Genomic DNA, 16,609 nt, shown 5'->3' on the forward strand with positions numbered 1-16,609 from the left:
CCACAATTCTAATACCTAGATGGAATACTACGATGATAGATTAATCATGAAGGTTGATTGTTGGTGACCTCAACATGAACACTTTTTAATTTATTTTAATGATCGGTGAAAAATTTTTATGGAACCAAATCAATCCCACTTTCAAGATTAAGTCGATTTAAAAAATTAAAAATCTTGAATTATCATAAAAAATTCATATTTTCCAAAGGAGAAAATATACATTTAAAACCCAAAAGTTTTAAAATCACTAAAATATCATCAAATTTTTTTTTTAAAAAAAGTTTTATCATTTTACCCTTTAACCATTAACACCAAAATGATATAACACATCATTCATTAATTCTTCAAAAGGATTAACAACATTAATAATTAGAAAGTAAAAGGACTTTTGCAAAAATAAATAAATAAGAGACACAAACTTCACTGGCAAAATGAAAATTTCTGTAAAATGGATCATAGTGCGAACTTGATCAAAAAGTTTAAGTTTAATTAGTCGAAATTCCAACTTAGAACAAGAAACAATAACTTATAACTCCTCAACTTCAATAGAGAATCCACATGGACACCTCTTGGTACACACCATCGTTTCCTCATCGAAGCTCTGGTTCTCGGCCGGATACACATGGACATGGTCGTGCCCGGATGGCGCAAGGGGCCTCAGAACCTCGACGGATCCATGTTTCGAAAACTTTGGGGTCGAGGTTGATGCCGTGTTGTTAGGAGATTCATTTTGTTGAACTACATGTGGGGCTGAGGAGTTCACAACGTAGGAGTTCTTCAACTTTTGCCTTGTGATGATGGAGGAGAGGAGCTGAAACCACCTCGAGAGAGCTTGGCTTTCCATCCTTTTTTTCTCTTCGACTTCTCTTCTCTCTTCTTCTTCGGCGTATGCCTGATAGGGATGCAAAAAACAACCTGAAGACAAAATTTAGATGGAAATATGTTGCAGCAACTAGCGATCGATTAGGTGCCCAGGAAGCACGATACGACATAACATGTCAACAAAATTGCTACATCTTCAAAAGCAGGAGAAGTTTGCTTCACTAAATGGAATAGATAAAGAACAAAATAGTGATGCAATAATTAACATAAAGATTTAGATGTAAAGACATCGGTGACTAGGGAGCGGTTAGTTAGCTTGAAGCAAGCATCGATAAAACATGGGGGCAAGAAGGTTCCAACTAGCTCGGTGAGTAAGGACCTTCGAAAATTTGTTGCTAAGTTCTTCGGTTCAAAGTCCATTTTCATCCAAATGTGAGTACTCAAGACATCTTGTTCATTGAAAGCTAGTGAACTGTGTATGGTTTTAGGGTCCATTTGGTCGATAGAATGGAATAATATAACAACATGATGAAATAGCTAGTCGAAACGATTATTTTTATATTTTGCTCGTGGAATGTTAATAGACAAAGAATAATTTTCACAATAATAAATAAATATCTCTACACTAAATATTAGCTTACACAATTTGTTCAATCCAAAAGTCTACATGAGTTGTTTATATGAAATGAGTCGGGCATACACTAGTTGTTTGGCGAGTTGGGTTGTCATAAATGGGTTGTATAGTTATAATACATAGCTATTCATTACCATAAATATTTGTATTAATAATAATTAACTATATAATTATATACATATAATCTAATAAATAATACCCTAATATCGCATTGCCGCTTAACCTATTTAATGGAATGAGTCATATCGCATGACTCATCTGACCAAATGAACTTGTCAAGCCCAACTAGTCTATTCATCCCATTTAATCTGGCTAGCCTATCCAACCCAACCAACCCGCTCGACTAGTCCACCTTGACTCGCTTGCTCAATCCAACAATTGGCCCTCCAACTTTCCTTTGCATAAAATATAGGCTTAGGAGGGTTGAATAAGGAAAAGATTAGTATTTGGATCAATAACTATTCTTATGATAGAATCATAATTCCATGGGAATAATTCAATTTAGGAACACTTATTCTATGAGAATTTACCAAAGACACTATATAAGTAATTGCTCGAATAAAATGCATTTGATGTGCAAAAATTAACTTCACCTCCAAGATAGCATCCTTGAACTCCCTGCAAACCACAATCCCATCGAACATGGGAACACAACGGGCATTGCGGAAGTCGAATCCAACCATTGCAGGTGCAAAATCAATCTCCAATCTCTTCGCAACCAGTGCTGATCTGGGAAGCCTCAGGTGCACAGTGCCAGGAGGTAGGCATTTCTCAGACCACACTTCTACTTGACCCCTCTCATTCTGTGTAAAAACATCCATGTCAGCATGAGTTAGTATCGACTTGAACATCTAGAAACCGATGACCTAAATCCTACTATTACATGTGCCGATCCAACCAAGTCATGAAACATATGAGAATCACTAAAATCTTTTTCATTGTTCACTACTCAGTATCTCAGTAGTCCTGGTCCAATATGGTCGAAACAAATGATGTTTGCCGAATAAGTTTACTTACGCAAAGAAAAGAAAACAATTATGAATGTTAGTTCAGTAATGGCAATATCACCTTTGGCACAATACCATTTGCTGCATGAGGCAGTTGTAGGGGTTCCAACTGCCACATACCAAAAAGCTCCGTGGATGGCTGACCGGAAATTTCTATAGAATCGTCCATTTCGGGTGTTTGATCACTGACAAAATATTTTGAACGTCTAAGAACCTGGAGGAAAGAATGAAAAGGAAGCTCACAAGGTAGCTGGATCCTGGTGTGGTGATGTTTGAGTGAAAGTTTTAAGTTTAGACCTTTGCAGGAGTTTCAGCAGCTCTAACTTGCAGGCCCTCTCGTAGCCACTTCTGCTTCGTTTGGAGGGTCTTGACACATGATCGAGGGTAAACGGGATGGCCTGAACAATAACCCAGAATTGGACCCTTTGGATGAAGGACTTGAGTCTTACTCAGCCACTTTTCGATAGCATAAAGGTGGTGATTCTTGTATGCCTAAATTGAAAAAAATGAGTTTGACAAGCAAGCCATTAGCGAAAGAAAAGGTTTCAGCAGCAGTTTTACCAGTTGATTGGTAGGAAGAGGCTCAGTTAAAGCTCTGGTTGCGAGTTCCATATCTTCAAGAGAATCCCTCGAGGCACTCCCATGGAAGTCAACCGAAGCTTCAATATTCATCGACTTTATGATCTCAGAGACTTTGTTTGTCGATCTGTCTGGATCATTTGCACTTTCAATGGAGCTCGCTTGTAATTGCTCCAACTGAACCACACTTCCGGATGCAGCCGATTCCAATGTCTTCAGTGGAGCTACCACTGAATCCCACCAATCTGAGCTTATTCTTTTGGGAGCAATCTTGTACCAGTGCATACAATACCTGAAAGTATGAAACAAGGTTATTATCCACAAAAAGTATACTGGGATATAAACTGGTAGTTGCTAAAAAAAATGATGTGTTCATAATGTATAAATTATTTTTGTAATGAAAATAAATAAAAACCTTGTTAAACTATAAATATGTACACTTTCATAAAACCGAAACTTTTGGTTAGCCATGGCTTTCTAACTATGTTGCAGCAAGTCAGCCTCTCATGAAAACAAGAATGATGATTGTAGATGAAGGCAAACTAGATCACTGGTCAAATTGATTAGGAAAAAAAGTCAACTGATTGCTAGATATTCTCTGTTACATACCCTTTTTATCATGTTGCAGCTTGCTCTTATTTAATTAATGTCTTAGTGTGGATAAATAGAGGGGTTGATCCATTATCTAATAGTAAAACGAAACACAGTAAAGGGTTGAATTCTTATGCTGTCAACATTTTGATCAGTTATTCATGTTCAGAGTTATCACTACAATATCAGGAACAAACACAAAAGTGAAAGTACAAACCACAAAGAACAGAATCACTGTAATACAGAGTTCCATAGATGAAAAAGAAAATATAAGTAAAAAAAAGACACTCTCTTGTCCTATGCATGAGAATTCAATATCTTATGAAGATAACAAAATATATTATAAATTGTGATAATTTGACTGACTGGAAAGGTGACTTTTGAAAGAGCAAATTATTCAGTTAGTCCATAGGTTTTGAACTCTTATCTTATACTGGTTCAACAACCTGTTGCTCTAGGATATTATCAACAGACATATTGGCATCTCAGTAGGTGTTTCCTTCCATGAATGAAAAAGTAATAGAAAGATTTGTAGCTAGATATGGCCTAGAATCATGGTGCCGGTCTGACTACCATTTGAAACCATGGCTAAATTTCTCTATTTGGATGTTCCCTTTCTCAACCCAAATAATGACATGAAGGGCATAGCAAGTAGAAAATATAGCTTTTGGGTGCAAAAAAAAAAAAAATAGAAATCTGCCTTAGCGAAGAAAATAATGGTCATACCTGCGTGTCACATCTTTAGCACCTTTTCCGGCAAAAGCGACGACATATCTTAATGGCTTTCTGCAGGCAGCAGCTGCAGATTCTACCTTTTCAGAACCATCAATTACAGCATTTGCAGCATCAACATGCACCCACCTTCCAGTTGAAGACTCTCCATTACAGTAGACTTCTGCCCAATACAAAGGAGGTCCAGTCCTTCTAGACCACAATGCACCAGAGCTACTATGCCTTGAAACCGAGGAAGTTTTCATGGAAGTAGTTGGTGCCACTGAACAATCAGGCAACTCATCGGTCGTAGAATCTACCTTGTCATCTGGTACAGCTGCAGCAGTAGCTGAAATGGCCCTTTCAAGCTCCAACATGAACTCCGTATCACCTTTTCTTTTTGATACTTCAGCCAAATTTGTGGCACAAGAATTCAAATCATCATTGCATGCTCTACTGGTTGATGCAAGATCAATGTGATCATTAGTCTTATCCAGCGATTTAACATCAGATGGAACATCAATTTGATGAGGCACTAAGACTGAGGTTGAAGGAGGGGATATTTTAACATCCAAGCTCCCTGCATCTTGTTTTGTAATTCCAATCATATCGGTATCCGGCTTAAGGGAGGCTACATCAAGTATGGATACAAACCTGAATGGAAAACAAATCTCTTTAATACCTACAGCAAGTTGCCTAACAGAAAGAAAGATGCTTAAGCATACCCATTCATTATAATTAATCTGCTATTGTGTTTGGATAAAAAGAATCCCAGTACCAGAGGGTTCCTAACATTTCTCGGTTAACAAAATAATGTCTAAACTCTATGCGAATCATGCCCAATGAAAAATGAGCTAAACAAGTCACAACCTCAAATCTTCATATGCACCCTTAGAGAAAGACTCGGGATAGTTTCATCAGGTTGGTTTCAAACATTTTAAGAAGTGCAGGTACATGATGTGAAAAAGTTTACCTGTAAATTTCAATTAAGTATGATATGTTTGTTTACATAAAGATGAAATGAAAGCATCTCAGAAACTACAAACATATTCTAGAATCTCACTCCTCAAACATGTTTCTATAACTCAACATAATAATCAAATGAAAATGCATCACATTTCACATGTTTGAAATCGAGCACCTAGCAATAGCTTCTCCAACTTAGTACAGTAAAGTAGGGATGACAATTTCCTTCAAACCCAATGGAGGATCCCGATACCCAACCCGAATAGAGAAGGGTATGGAGGGATTTTTTAGACCCGATTAAATAATTGGATAATCGGGTATGGGGATTTTCGGATATGGGTATGGAGGAGGCAATCTAGTAAAATTACTCATACCCGACCCGAATATCCATTAAATAATATATATATACCCACTAACTATTTTTTTTATTTCTTTTCACCGGCGACCAATTAAAGAAAAAATAAAAAAATAAATATGATCTTCTCTTTCTCCTACTCCTTCTCGACTTTTTCCCCTATAGATGTTTATTCTAACCTATAGATGTTTATTCTATTTTTATTGAATTATATTTTATTGGATATGATGTTAATTCTAATATGCTTTTGTTGAATGATGATGGTTGGATGGAATGGAAAAATTATTAGTATAGAGGATATCCGATCCTTGATGGGTTTGGGGATAAGGATGGATATTTGATCCTCCAATGAGTATGGGAATGAGGATGAATATAATAAATGAGAATGGAGATGGAGGCAGAAGATATGGACTTTGACCCAAATCCGACCTATTGTCATCCCTAAGGAAAAGTATCAAAGGCATAAATTTCAATGTTGAATATGATGTATATACTATTTGATGAAATACAGACACTGTGTGCTCATTCAATAGAATATTTCATAAGTTCACACTTATTGGCCATATATTTCTTATTAAAGTGGTTTATGATTTTATAAATCAACACATATGGACATCATCACTGTAAAATTCTATCCTTGTATATATTTGCAAATCACTGTACATACTCTCATAAAGCACCTTAGAATTGAAAGCAATGAACTTCACTTTAGAATTCTTCATGCCATCATCACATTATTTTATCTAATCATTTACTGTCAAACTAGAGATAAGAGAAGGATGGATAGCTTAAAGAAGGTGATCTCATCTTTTTCTTCACCGAGGTCGAATCCAAAACCTCCCTTAAATTTAAATTTTGATTAGATCCAACACTCTTTAAGATATATACACTAAAACTCTCCAAACTAATTAAGAATGAAATGGTAACATGGAAAATTTGAAAAATCTACTTGGCTAGCTATACAAAGTCCGCATACCGAGTTGTTAGGTTAAGAGCTCTGAACAAGGCAACTGAAAGTGCTGCAACCTGCATCACAAATTCAAATTATTCAAAAACAAAATCCAAAGTTTCTTTTATTAGTATATAACAACCATGCAAGTGAAACTTTTATAATAATCGAAAGAGCAACCATGAAGTGAACTTTTTACACAAATTGGAAACCACCATGAACAAATCAAAGAAAATGAGGGAACGTATAACATGTAGCTTAAGCTAGTATCAATCACAGCATGTAAAATCACAACCAAGGTTATGTTACATCTATTTAGCATCTTCAATTATTCATTACCTATCAAATCTTTAATGTGTTTGTTATACTCACGTGATTAGATAGCTCTGTAGATTCTACTGTCAATACAAAGATCAGAGAGAAAAAACTATTCCCCATAGTATGATGAACAATTTGTCCACTTTAGCCATCCATGAACAACTTATATAGCTCTACATTCAAGTCGAAATGGATTCCCCCCCCCCCCCCCCCCCCCCCCCCCCCCCCCCCCCCAACCCCACCCCACCTGGTATGATACGTATTTAACCAGTTTGGTCCAGGTGATGACCCAATATAAAATTTTTCCATGTCACTTTGCAAGTGTCAATCCCTCACACATGAACCTGACCAATCTGCTAATTTAACCAGACTATTCTATGGCACTTAAAAGTCTTAAACTCTCTTGCCAACTGTTATTTTACCTCATTAAGGATGTTGGGATAACACCTTCAATTTATGAAGCTAAAGATTTAAATCGCGCAAAGAGGTAGTAGTTTTGTTTGTCATTTTCTTGAATCAGGTTCTTCTCATCAGCAGTCCACACTGATGAGAATTGTCTAGCCTTTAACCTCTTCAAATTACCAATGAGCTACACAGCTTGATGATCTCTAGTGCTACACTGCTTGAACACTAGTTTTCAACTTAAAGTCAACATACCTGCATTATAGTTCTTAGCACTGGTTGAGATAACAATAGATATTTTCTAAGCAAGGTTGCTAAATTCTTGAATATGTGCAGATTCATCAATGCTACCATAATATTACGCAAACATACTGTGTGACAATCACCTTAACACAAAATGTCACACTTGTCATGAGCTAATGCAAAAGATAAGAGAAACTACAACAATCCAAAAGAGATATATCTTTAGCAATAGCAGGCAAGACCGTATCAGACCACATAAAAATGCAACATTTTAAATTCACAAGAACAGATCCTTTAAAACACAACGTGCAGTTTAGCAAAGAATATAAGATAAGATTGATTCAAACAAATAATACCTCTTCAGCTGTCCCCTCATGAGTTTGAAGGGCAAAAGCAAGATTTTCTTTAAAAGAGCCGCTATCAATATTGTGACTTCTTACTTGGAAATTGTCCCGGAACTGCAGAAAAGGGCATGATTCTAAGAATATTAAATGTATAATACAAATTATTTACATTTGTGTCTTTGTTACCCAATTCACAAGGTAGCATAATCCTTTGGCTGACAACTTCTGAATCTCTCCCACTGCCAGCAAGCTGGGTGGTAAGAGTGAAAGTAAGGAAGCCTGCACAAAAATTATAAGCTTAAGAGGGCATCTGTCTACTATAAACAAAGTTTGACTAGTCAGCAATGAATTACCCTTCATAAAATCATATTCCAAGATATATAAAAATCTTGGAATTTCATATTCCCCCATCTTCATTATTCTCTCAATTCCTTTTTATTATTGAAACTAATATATTCAATTTTAGTTCTACTTCACTTAAAACCTTTTCATTTCTAAACTTTTTTTCCACAATTTAAGCTCCAAATTTAATATTTTTCCACCCTCATCAATCAATACAATATATGGATATAACATAAACCAAGCAAGTTTATCTTCAATGTAAGTGGTGAGTTATCTAGTGCTAATGTCAAAAGTAGGATCTTAAAATTGGCCCTCGTAGAAAGGAAAAGAACAAGGTAGAAGTAAAACTGCACGGGCATGATCTGAGTACCTGAATCAAAGGATCATTACACACATCGTCAACAATCCTCCCTCTTGCAAGTAGACATAGCAAATGAACTTTGTGAACAAGCTCAGCTAGTTCCTGAAAAAATATTTGTCATATAAAGTAATGGTTTGATGAAGGAAAGGAGAAAAAAAACCATTGCCTAGCAGCATATTTGACTGTCAAGCTAACTATGGCTGATATTCACCTTATCTTTAGCAGAAAATCTTCTAGGAAGTTTCTTTCCAGAAGATGACGGTGTATCTGTAAATTCTATAGTTAGCTCCCTACCATCATCATATGAATAACCTCCTTTGTTCTCTGAAACAGGAACTCTGCCCTCTTCCCAGACTAATTCATTTGCATCATCTCCCACATTTTCACTTGCTACTGATGTGCTTGCTTTAACATTTCTCGTTTCACAGCCCTTCAAATCAAGTTCATTGGCATCCTCTTTTGCATCTTTTCCTTCACTATTCTTCCCAACTGATACCTTTACCTGAGAGAAATAACTAAAAAACAAATTCAACAAATGACCATTTGAACTATTTTATTAGAAAAACGATCGGTGATCATTTGGCAATTAGTTTTTCATGAAAGGAAAAAAAATGGAAAAAGAATGCCACCTTCCTGTCGTGTTTACTAATCTTATTTCACATGTTATTCTCTCATCACCTGGACTTGTCACATGATAACAGATAGAAAATTCATAAAAGAATAAACAATGAAGTAATTAATAACTAAAAATTTGGAGCAAATACATGCATGCGTGAATGATAAAAATCCATAAAGGGGGAGAAGCCATTTTTGGCATTTTTTACGTATAGAATATGGATCTAACAACTAATCATTGTTTGCATCAATCGAAACTCTTTAAAAAGATCTAGCTCCAGGAACAAAGAATGCGATTAAAGTTCACCAAAGCTAACACATGCTCTATGTTTTTTCCCATTTCGGAGACAGGAAGTAAAAGAAGTAACGAACTTACCGTTTCTTCACGCTCCGCATCGGAGGTTCCAGTTTCGTGCGGCAGTTTCCCACCCACAAGTGCGTCAGAAGTCGCCTTTTTCGACCGCTTCGTGATTTTGGAATCCGCGGAACCAGAAACTACAAATTGCAGAAAATAACAAAAGACACCTTTTTTTTCAAAGAAATCAAAACCTTGCCGGAGAAGACAACAGCAGGAGAACAGTAGAACCTCTTCTGCGCTTTGGTTTAGTGGCGGTGCTAGTTCCCGCTTCCGAATCGGCCGGAGCTATGGAGAGGAATCAAAAAATGAGGTACTTTGCAGCGAGAAATCAGAGTCGAGAGAGCGGATAGGGTTAAAGGGAGCAAACCGGGTGGTGGTTCGGCGGATTTGGATTGGTTCCTCGTTCTCATCTCCGGAGTTGTCCACGCCCTCCTCCTCCTCCTCCACCTGTTCCTCTCCGTACCTTGCTCCGCGGGATCGTCGTCGTCGTCGTGGTGGTCGGAAGATGGAAGAGCGGGGACGGCGATCGGTTGGTCGTTTGGGGTTCCGCCGCGCGGGAGGTTTGGGACGGCGAATTTGGGAGAAAACTGACGTCATCTCCTTCTAAATATTAAATACTTTCGGTAAAAAACCCCCATTTTATTGGTATCGAAAATGTCTCTTTTTCATTTATAGTCAATATAGTATTACTTATTATTGTAGTAATTATATATATATTATACGTGTCCTATCCTGCTCGATTCGTTAAATTTCGGACGCCCATTTTTTATTTTTATTTTATTATTTATTTATTTATTTTTGACTTATAAATTATTTAAGATTTTTTTTAGGGTTTAGGGATTTTAAAATGAAAAAAATTTAGTTGTTCACGTGGTGTATCGGATTGTTATCTCGTACTTCTTATCTGGTACACTTCATGAGCAACTAAATTTTTTATACTTAGTACGATAATCTAATCCATAAATCCTAAAGGAAAAATCTTAAATGGCTTAACCCGTAAATAAAAAATAAAAAATAAAAATAAAAATGACACTGTTATTGTTTCGGGTGTTCAAAATCTTCTATCACGGACGAGTGGCATAGGATAAGATGCGTCAGATATCAAATCCTTATATATATAAGCATCCAGGCGTTTGAATCACTTTCGGACATTCCCGGATCACTTTCGGATGCTCGGAATATGAACAGTGTAAGCCATTTAAGATTTTCCCTTTAGAATTTAGGAGTTGAGTTATAGTATTAAGTACAAAAGAATTTTTAAAATGAAAAAAATTTAGGTGCTCCTGGGATGTATCATATTATTATCTCATAATTATTTTCTATCAACAAAAATGATCTTGTGTTCGTGTGTATAGCATGTGTTTCAATTTGAGTACGGCCAAATCTCTGATAAATCATGAATGATCGACTTTTGGAGATAACAATGGAAATAAGTGATCCTCTTTTCGTAAAATCGTCTATAATTGATGCAACCTTTCATTTGAGTTCTATAACTATTGTCATAATTTTTGTAACTGATACAACCTTTCATATGACTCCTTGTAACTGATGTCATAAATTATTATATTGATAGCGTAACTGTTTGGATGACAATACCCTTGAAGTCAACTGAATTCCCTCTTAAGATTCTGAATCTTTTTTTTATACTAGATCTAGAACATTAAAGATGATCTGACTTCTTTAATCTCAGTTGTTGGAAAATGAACTGACTTCTTTTTGTAAAGGATCTAAGTTAGAGAGAAATGATCCAACTTCTTTTTATAATGGATCTGAGTTAGATAGAGATGATCCGACTTCTTTCTATAACAAATTTGAGTTAGAGAGAAATGATTCAATTTCTTTCTTTAACAGATTTGAGTTAGGGAGAGACGATCTAACTTTTTAATGAATTTGAATTAGGGAGAGATAATCTGACTTCTTTTTGGTTAGAATGTCATGTGTTACATACTTTGACCGAGTCCTAAGTTTTCTTATGTGGCAAAAATATTGATATAGTCAATATTGCTAAACTCTAAATCACAAGTCCCCCCCTTCTAAGTTTAGTCGAAGGAGAGTGTAAACCCACTGATTGGACTTGTAATAAGAAAAAAAAATTCTGATAAATAAAATTATAAAATGGGTTTATACTTGATTTTTTTAATTACAACCTTTTGAAATCATGCCTTGAATTCATAAAATATAATCCAACAGTGGCGATTAATCACCGCCATTCATAACCTAGATCAATCGATTTTTCTCTTTTACAGTTTGGGACTTTTCATTTCTTCTTCACTCTTTTTCCACTATCTTCTTCGATACTCCTCAACTATTCCCGCCTCATCCTCTTAAGCGAGTTTGATTTCTTCAGTAAGTTTTCTTCTAACCTTACTTGGGTTTCCGTTTTTCATTCTCTTTTCTATGATTGGTCTTATGGGTATTCAATAATATAGTCGTCAATTTAAGTTGGACCCATCGAATTAGTCTGCTTCCCGTCAAACAATTTAAATGAGTTGGATTGAAATTTTATCAACCCATTTTAAGGTGGGGTTAGATAGGGCAACCGGCCTAGGTTCGTGACTCGCATGGGTCAGCCCGTGACGAGCTTGGGTTGGCCCGCGGGTTCAGAAAAGTTATTTTTTAAAAAAATTTAAAATTAAAATAAAAAACTCAATGGACTAATAAACTTGATTCATCTAAATTGCAATCCAAATTTAAAAATTTTAATTTAATCCATTTAAATGGTAATCCAAACTTAAAATTTTAATATTTTTATACTTTTTTATTTTTTAGACAGACCCGTGAGTTAACCCGCTTAACCCGTAACCCGCCTTGAATTGGGTTGGATTGGAGATTTTCTAACTTACCAAGTTGGTAGGTCGACCCGCTCCACCTCGCCATATGATGGATTTTTTACGGGTTGGTCCGCCCCGCCATGGGTTGACCGTTTGACAGCTCTATTCAATAAGCATGGAATCGTTTTTGTGGTTTGAAACAACTTCATCAATCTATACGGAAGCTAATAATGTTGCCATTCGTGTTAATACTGAAGCTAATAATACGGTCATTCATACCCTACGGTTGAGTAATAATTGATCCATTCATGATAGAGGATAGCAATCCTTAAAGTATACTTTGTTGAGATCTCGAAAATCTACACATACTCTCCATTTACCCCTGGATTTTTGTATGAGTATAGCATTAGCAAGCCAAGTTAGAAATTGAACTTCCCGAATGTGGCTTGTTTCCAATAATTTGAGGATCTCTGTTCCGATAATCTTATATTTTTTTGCCCTGAAGTATCTTTTCTTTTGTCTAATCGACTGAACACCCGACAATATGTTAAGTGTGTGCTCCATTACATGAGATGAACACGAACCTCTAATGTTGATCAGGCAAAGATATCTCTATTTTTTATTAGACAAGAGATTAATCTGTCTTTTAAGTCTTCAGGAAGATCAACCACAACATAAGTAATTTTATCAGGTTGTCATGGTATGATGGATACACTTTCTTACTCTTCTCTGAATGATTCTAACATAGAAATCTCTTCTAGAACTTAAACCTCTTTGCACTCAATCGGGAATATTTATTTTGACAATCTCGGCTTTGTTTGCGATCCACTTAGATCATTTCCACATAACATTTGCGAGCAAAAATCTGATGGTCTCGTACCTCACCTACTAAGGGTCTACCAGGGAACTTCATTTTTTATAGTGTATGGACACCACTGCCCGAAAGCACTGATTGCAGATCTTCCTAATATAACATTATGAGCAGAAGGAATATTTACCACTATAAAAATAGCAACCCTGATCCTCCATGAGGATTCGCTCCCTAAAGAAATAGGTAGCATAATCTGTCCTAGAGGTTGGACTTTGTGTCCTATAAATCTAAATAGAAAAGTAAATATAACATATAATTTTGTTGGATCTACTTGCATTTGATTTAAAGTTCCTTTGAAAATGACTTTAACTGAACTCCCCGTGTCCACAAACACTCGGGCTATCTCATAATTGGCTATGGTAGTCTGAATTACTAATGTATCCGAGTGAGGCATTGATACTCCTTCTAAATCTTCTGGGCTGAAACTAATCACTGGTCTCTTCATGGATTTTTGACCAATCTTTACACCATAACTCTCTAACAGTCGACCATGAGCTTTCCGAGCATGGTTTGAATCTCCGTCAGTCATTCCTTCGGTGTAATTATGTTTATCATACCTCTCTGAAGGGAACGACCTCAAGGTATCTGATTCCTTTCTTCAGGCTCAAATTCTTGAGGATCATATTGTTGCTGAGAGTCGTCTCTTCTTCTTTCCTCATGTCAGATTCGTTGAGGAAAAAATGCTAAAAAATTATAGTATTGAATTCTCTAAAAGAATGAATAGAGTTAGAAGATAGTCTGCTAAATCAACGCTGAGCAGATCCTGATAAAGTAGTTAAAAAGACTATGCACCTTATGCCATCCGAATATTGATATAGAAGAGAAGTGTTCTCAAATCGCCCCAAATGCTCTTCTAGGTCAGTTGTTTCTGCATATTCTCCTACTTGCAGTGATCGAAATCTAGCCGACAACTCTTCATCTAAAATAGCTTGAGAAACAGGAGTAATCTGCAGAATTGGTCTCACCATAACACATTCCTGATTTCTCGAAATTTGAGGAGGTGGTGCAGTCTGTTCTATCCATAGGAGACAGTATTCCTGACATTCCCGCTGGACGTGGGTTGGGAACTTATTGTTGTTGTAATATCTCATGAACAATAGCCGCTATAATCTGTCCTATGTTCTCTAGTACACATATAGATATAGTTCATTCTCTATCAGTGGAAGCAGTTCTTCTGTCATCTTCATGGATGTCGCCTATCTCTACGTCTTAATCCAAATTTCTCACAAACAATGTCAAAATATTCCGATCTGAATATGGGGTGGGTCAAATCCCTGACATATCACGGAAGATTGGCTTTTGAAGATGACATGACAATAACTTCTGAAATAAAGAGTCGGCTAAAGGAGTCGACAGGAATGGGAAGACTCACCTAAAGGAGTTGGTAAGAACGGGAAGACTCAGCTGAAGGAATCAAATATTCTTGAGAAGACTTAGCAAGAGGTTAGAAGGGAGCTAAAGCGCACTTTGACATTGCCCCTCCGATGCTCAAATCAAAGTAGAGTGGAGAAATAAATAGAGAATATGATACGTTGTTATGATCTCATAGATCGTATACCTTCGGGTTGGAGAGATAAAGTACCTTATATAGAAATGAACGAACATGTCTATTCATTGATGGAAGTCTTCTTTTAATGAGTGTGCCTTTGCCTCTAATTTTAACTATTAAAATCCCTTTAGATAAGCTACTTATTATTATCTTCCAGTCCCCGAGCAATGGTGCAACGGTAGAATATCCGGGTTGTGACCCAGGGACCCGCGGTTCGATCCCCAACTACGGCGTATTTGCAGGAATTTTCCTTCCAAATGGGGAACGCAATCAAAGGATGCTGGGCATCTGGATTGGCCGCCGTATGTGCTTCCCGATTTCTGGTGGTCAGTGAGAAATTTTGGGAGGATCGGCCACCTCTAGCCACCCCCACTGATTGAGATTTATCATTTATTATTATTTGAGATTTATTATTTTTTATTATTATTATCTTCCAAAGATACGGAACAGACGCACCCCTTAGCTATTCAAATAAGTGATATGTAACTGCCTCTTTTTGTATAACCGCTTGTAACTGATGCAACATTTCATTTGAGTTTAACTGTTGTCATATACAACCTTTCATATGCTGATGTCATACATAATTATATTGATGGTGTAACTGTTTGGATGACAATACCCTTGAAGTCGGTTGAATTCCCTCTTGAGATTTTGAGTCTTTTTCCATATTAGATATAGAACATTAAAGATGATCTGACTTCTTTAATCTGAGTTGTTGGAAGATGATCCAATTTTTTTTATAATGGATCTAAGTTAAGAGAGAGACGATCCAACTTCTTTTTATAATATATTTAAGTTAGGGAGAAATGATTCGACTTCTTTCTATAACAGATCCGAGTTAGAGAGAGATGATCCAACTTCTTTTTGTAACAGATCTGAATTAGACAAAGACGATATGACTTCTTAACGAATCTGAGTCAAGGATAGACGATCTGACTTCTTTTTGTAATGAATCTAAATTAAAGAGAGACGATCTGACTTTTTTCTATAACAGATCTACGTTAGAGAAAGGCGATCCAACTGCTTAACGAATCTCAATTAGAGAGAGACGATATGACTTCTTAATGAACCTGAGTTAGAAAGAGTCGATCCAACTTCTTTCTAGTTAGAATACCACATGTTACATACTTTGACCAAATCTCAGGTTTTCTTATGGGGCAGAAATATTGACATAATTAATATTTCTAATCTACATATCAATATGTATGAACCGTAACTATTATAATTGTATAACAATTATAATCCCGTAGTTACTATAACTATAGTTAAATTATTTTTTTTGTATTATAGTAATTATAATTAATAACAGTTATAATAACATCAAAAATAAAAATATTTTCTAAATTAAAAATAGAATTAGACAGTTTGGTGATAAATGAAAAAAAGGACACCCTTTTTATTTTGCCCACATATTTTTACCGTGATGGTTAACCGGGAACATTTCACTTTACTACAGTAATTTCCCAAATTTTTAAAAGCCCCATAATGTAAATAGTATCATATCACTTTGCTAACTTTAACACCGATCCTAAGAGGGATTTGTGAGTTCAAAATTGTTGAACATCTTAAAACTTATAACACACGAGCTCATTTATAAATCAACTTACAAAATCACAAGCTGATTTATAAATCATAGTTGCAGTATAGAATTATAACTCTAAATTATCAAAAAAAAACTAAGTTGATTTATAAATTGATTTATGCTCCGAAGATAACAGAAGGTAAGACTTAGGGGTATTTTGATTACAGATTGTAACTACAAGGGTGAAATGACAATTTCAACCAGAAAACTATAGGGTGCAAAATGAAAATGTTCTCAAT

General features: G+C 35.9%; 1 protein-coding gene across 2 annotated transcripts; it reads right to left on the reverse strand.

The window, feature by feature from the left end:
• Positions 1-419: 419 nt before the first annotated feature.
• LOC141844598 (DNA repair protein RAD4) lies at positions 420-10,165 on the reverse strand. Of its 2 annotated transcripts, XM_074732643.1 has the most exons (14): positions 9,965-10,165; positions 9,826-9,882; positions 9,616-9,734; positions 8,836-9,126; positions 8,634-8,726; positions 8,108-8,200; positions 7,934-8,035; positions 6,642-6,691; positions 4,360-4,998; positions 3,025-3,334; positions 2,761-2,955; positions 2,525-2,677; positions 2,050-2,259; positions 420-892 (listed from the first exon to the last, which is right to left on the reverse strand). In XM_074732643.1, the coding sequence occupies exons 1-14, from the start codon at positions 10,005-10,007 to the stop codon at positions 527-529; spliced, it is 2,721 nt and encodes a 906-aa protein (XP_074588744.1). In that variant the 5' UTR covers positions 10,008-10,165; the 3' UTR covers positions 420-526. The 2 variants fall into 2 exon arrangements, with proteins under 2 accessions (XP_074588744.1, XP_074588745.1); XM_074732644.1 differs by lacking the exons at positions 420-892; positions 2,050-2,259 and having other exon boundaries at positions 2,566-2,648.
• Between the last annotated feature and the right edge of the window lie 6,444 nt (positions 10,166-16,609).

The sequence above is a fragment of the Curcuma longa genome, chromosome 13 (genome assembly GCF_044706935.1).
Source record: "Curcuma longa cultivar G26 ecotype Majalengka, Jawa Barat chromosome 13, ITB_CL_G26_1.1, whole genome shotgun sequence".
Lineage (NCBI taxonomy): Eukaryota > Viridiplantae > Streptophyta > Magnoliopsida > Zingiberales > Zingiberaceae > Curcuma > Curcuma longa.

Coding starts and splice junctions, on each gene's coding strand:
- LOC141844598 (XM_074732643.1), bottom strand. CDS start 10,007: ATGAGAACGAGGAACCAATCCAAATCCGCCGAACCACCACCCG. Junction 9,127..9,615: donor ATGCGGAGCGTGAAGAAACG/GTAAGTTCGTTA, acceptor TATTTCTCTCAG/GTAAAGGTATCAGTTGGGAA. Junction 2,260..2,524: donor CAAATGGTATTGTGCCAAAG/GTGATATTGCCA, acceptor GTTTTTACACAG/AATGAGAGGGGTCAAGTAGA.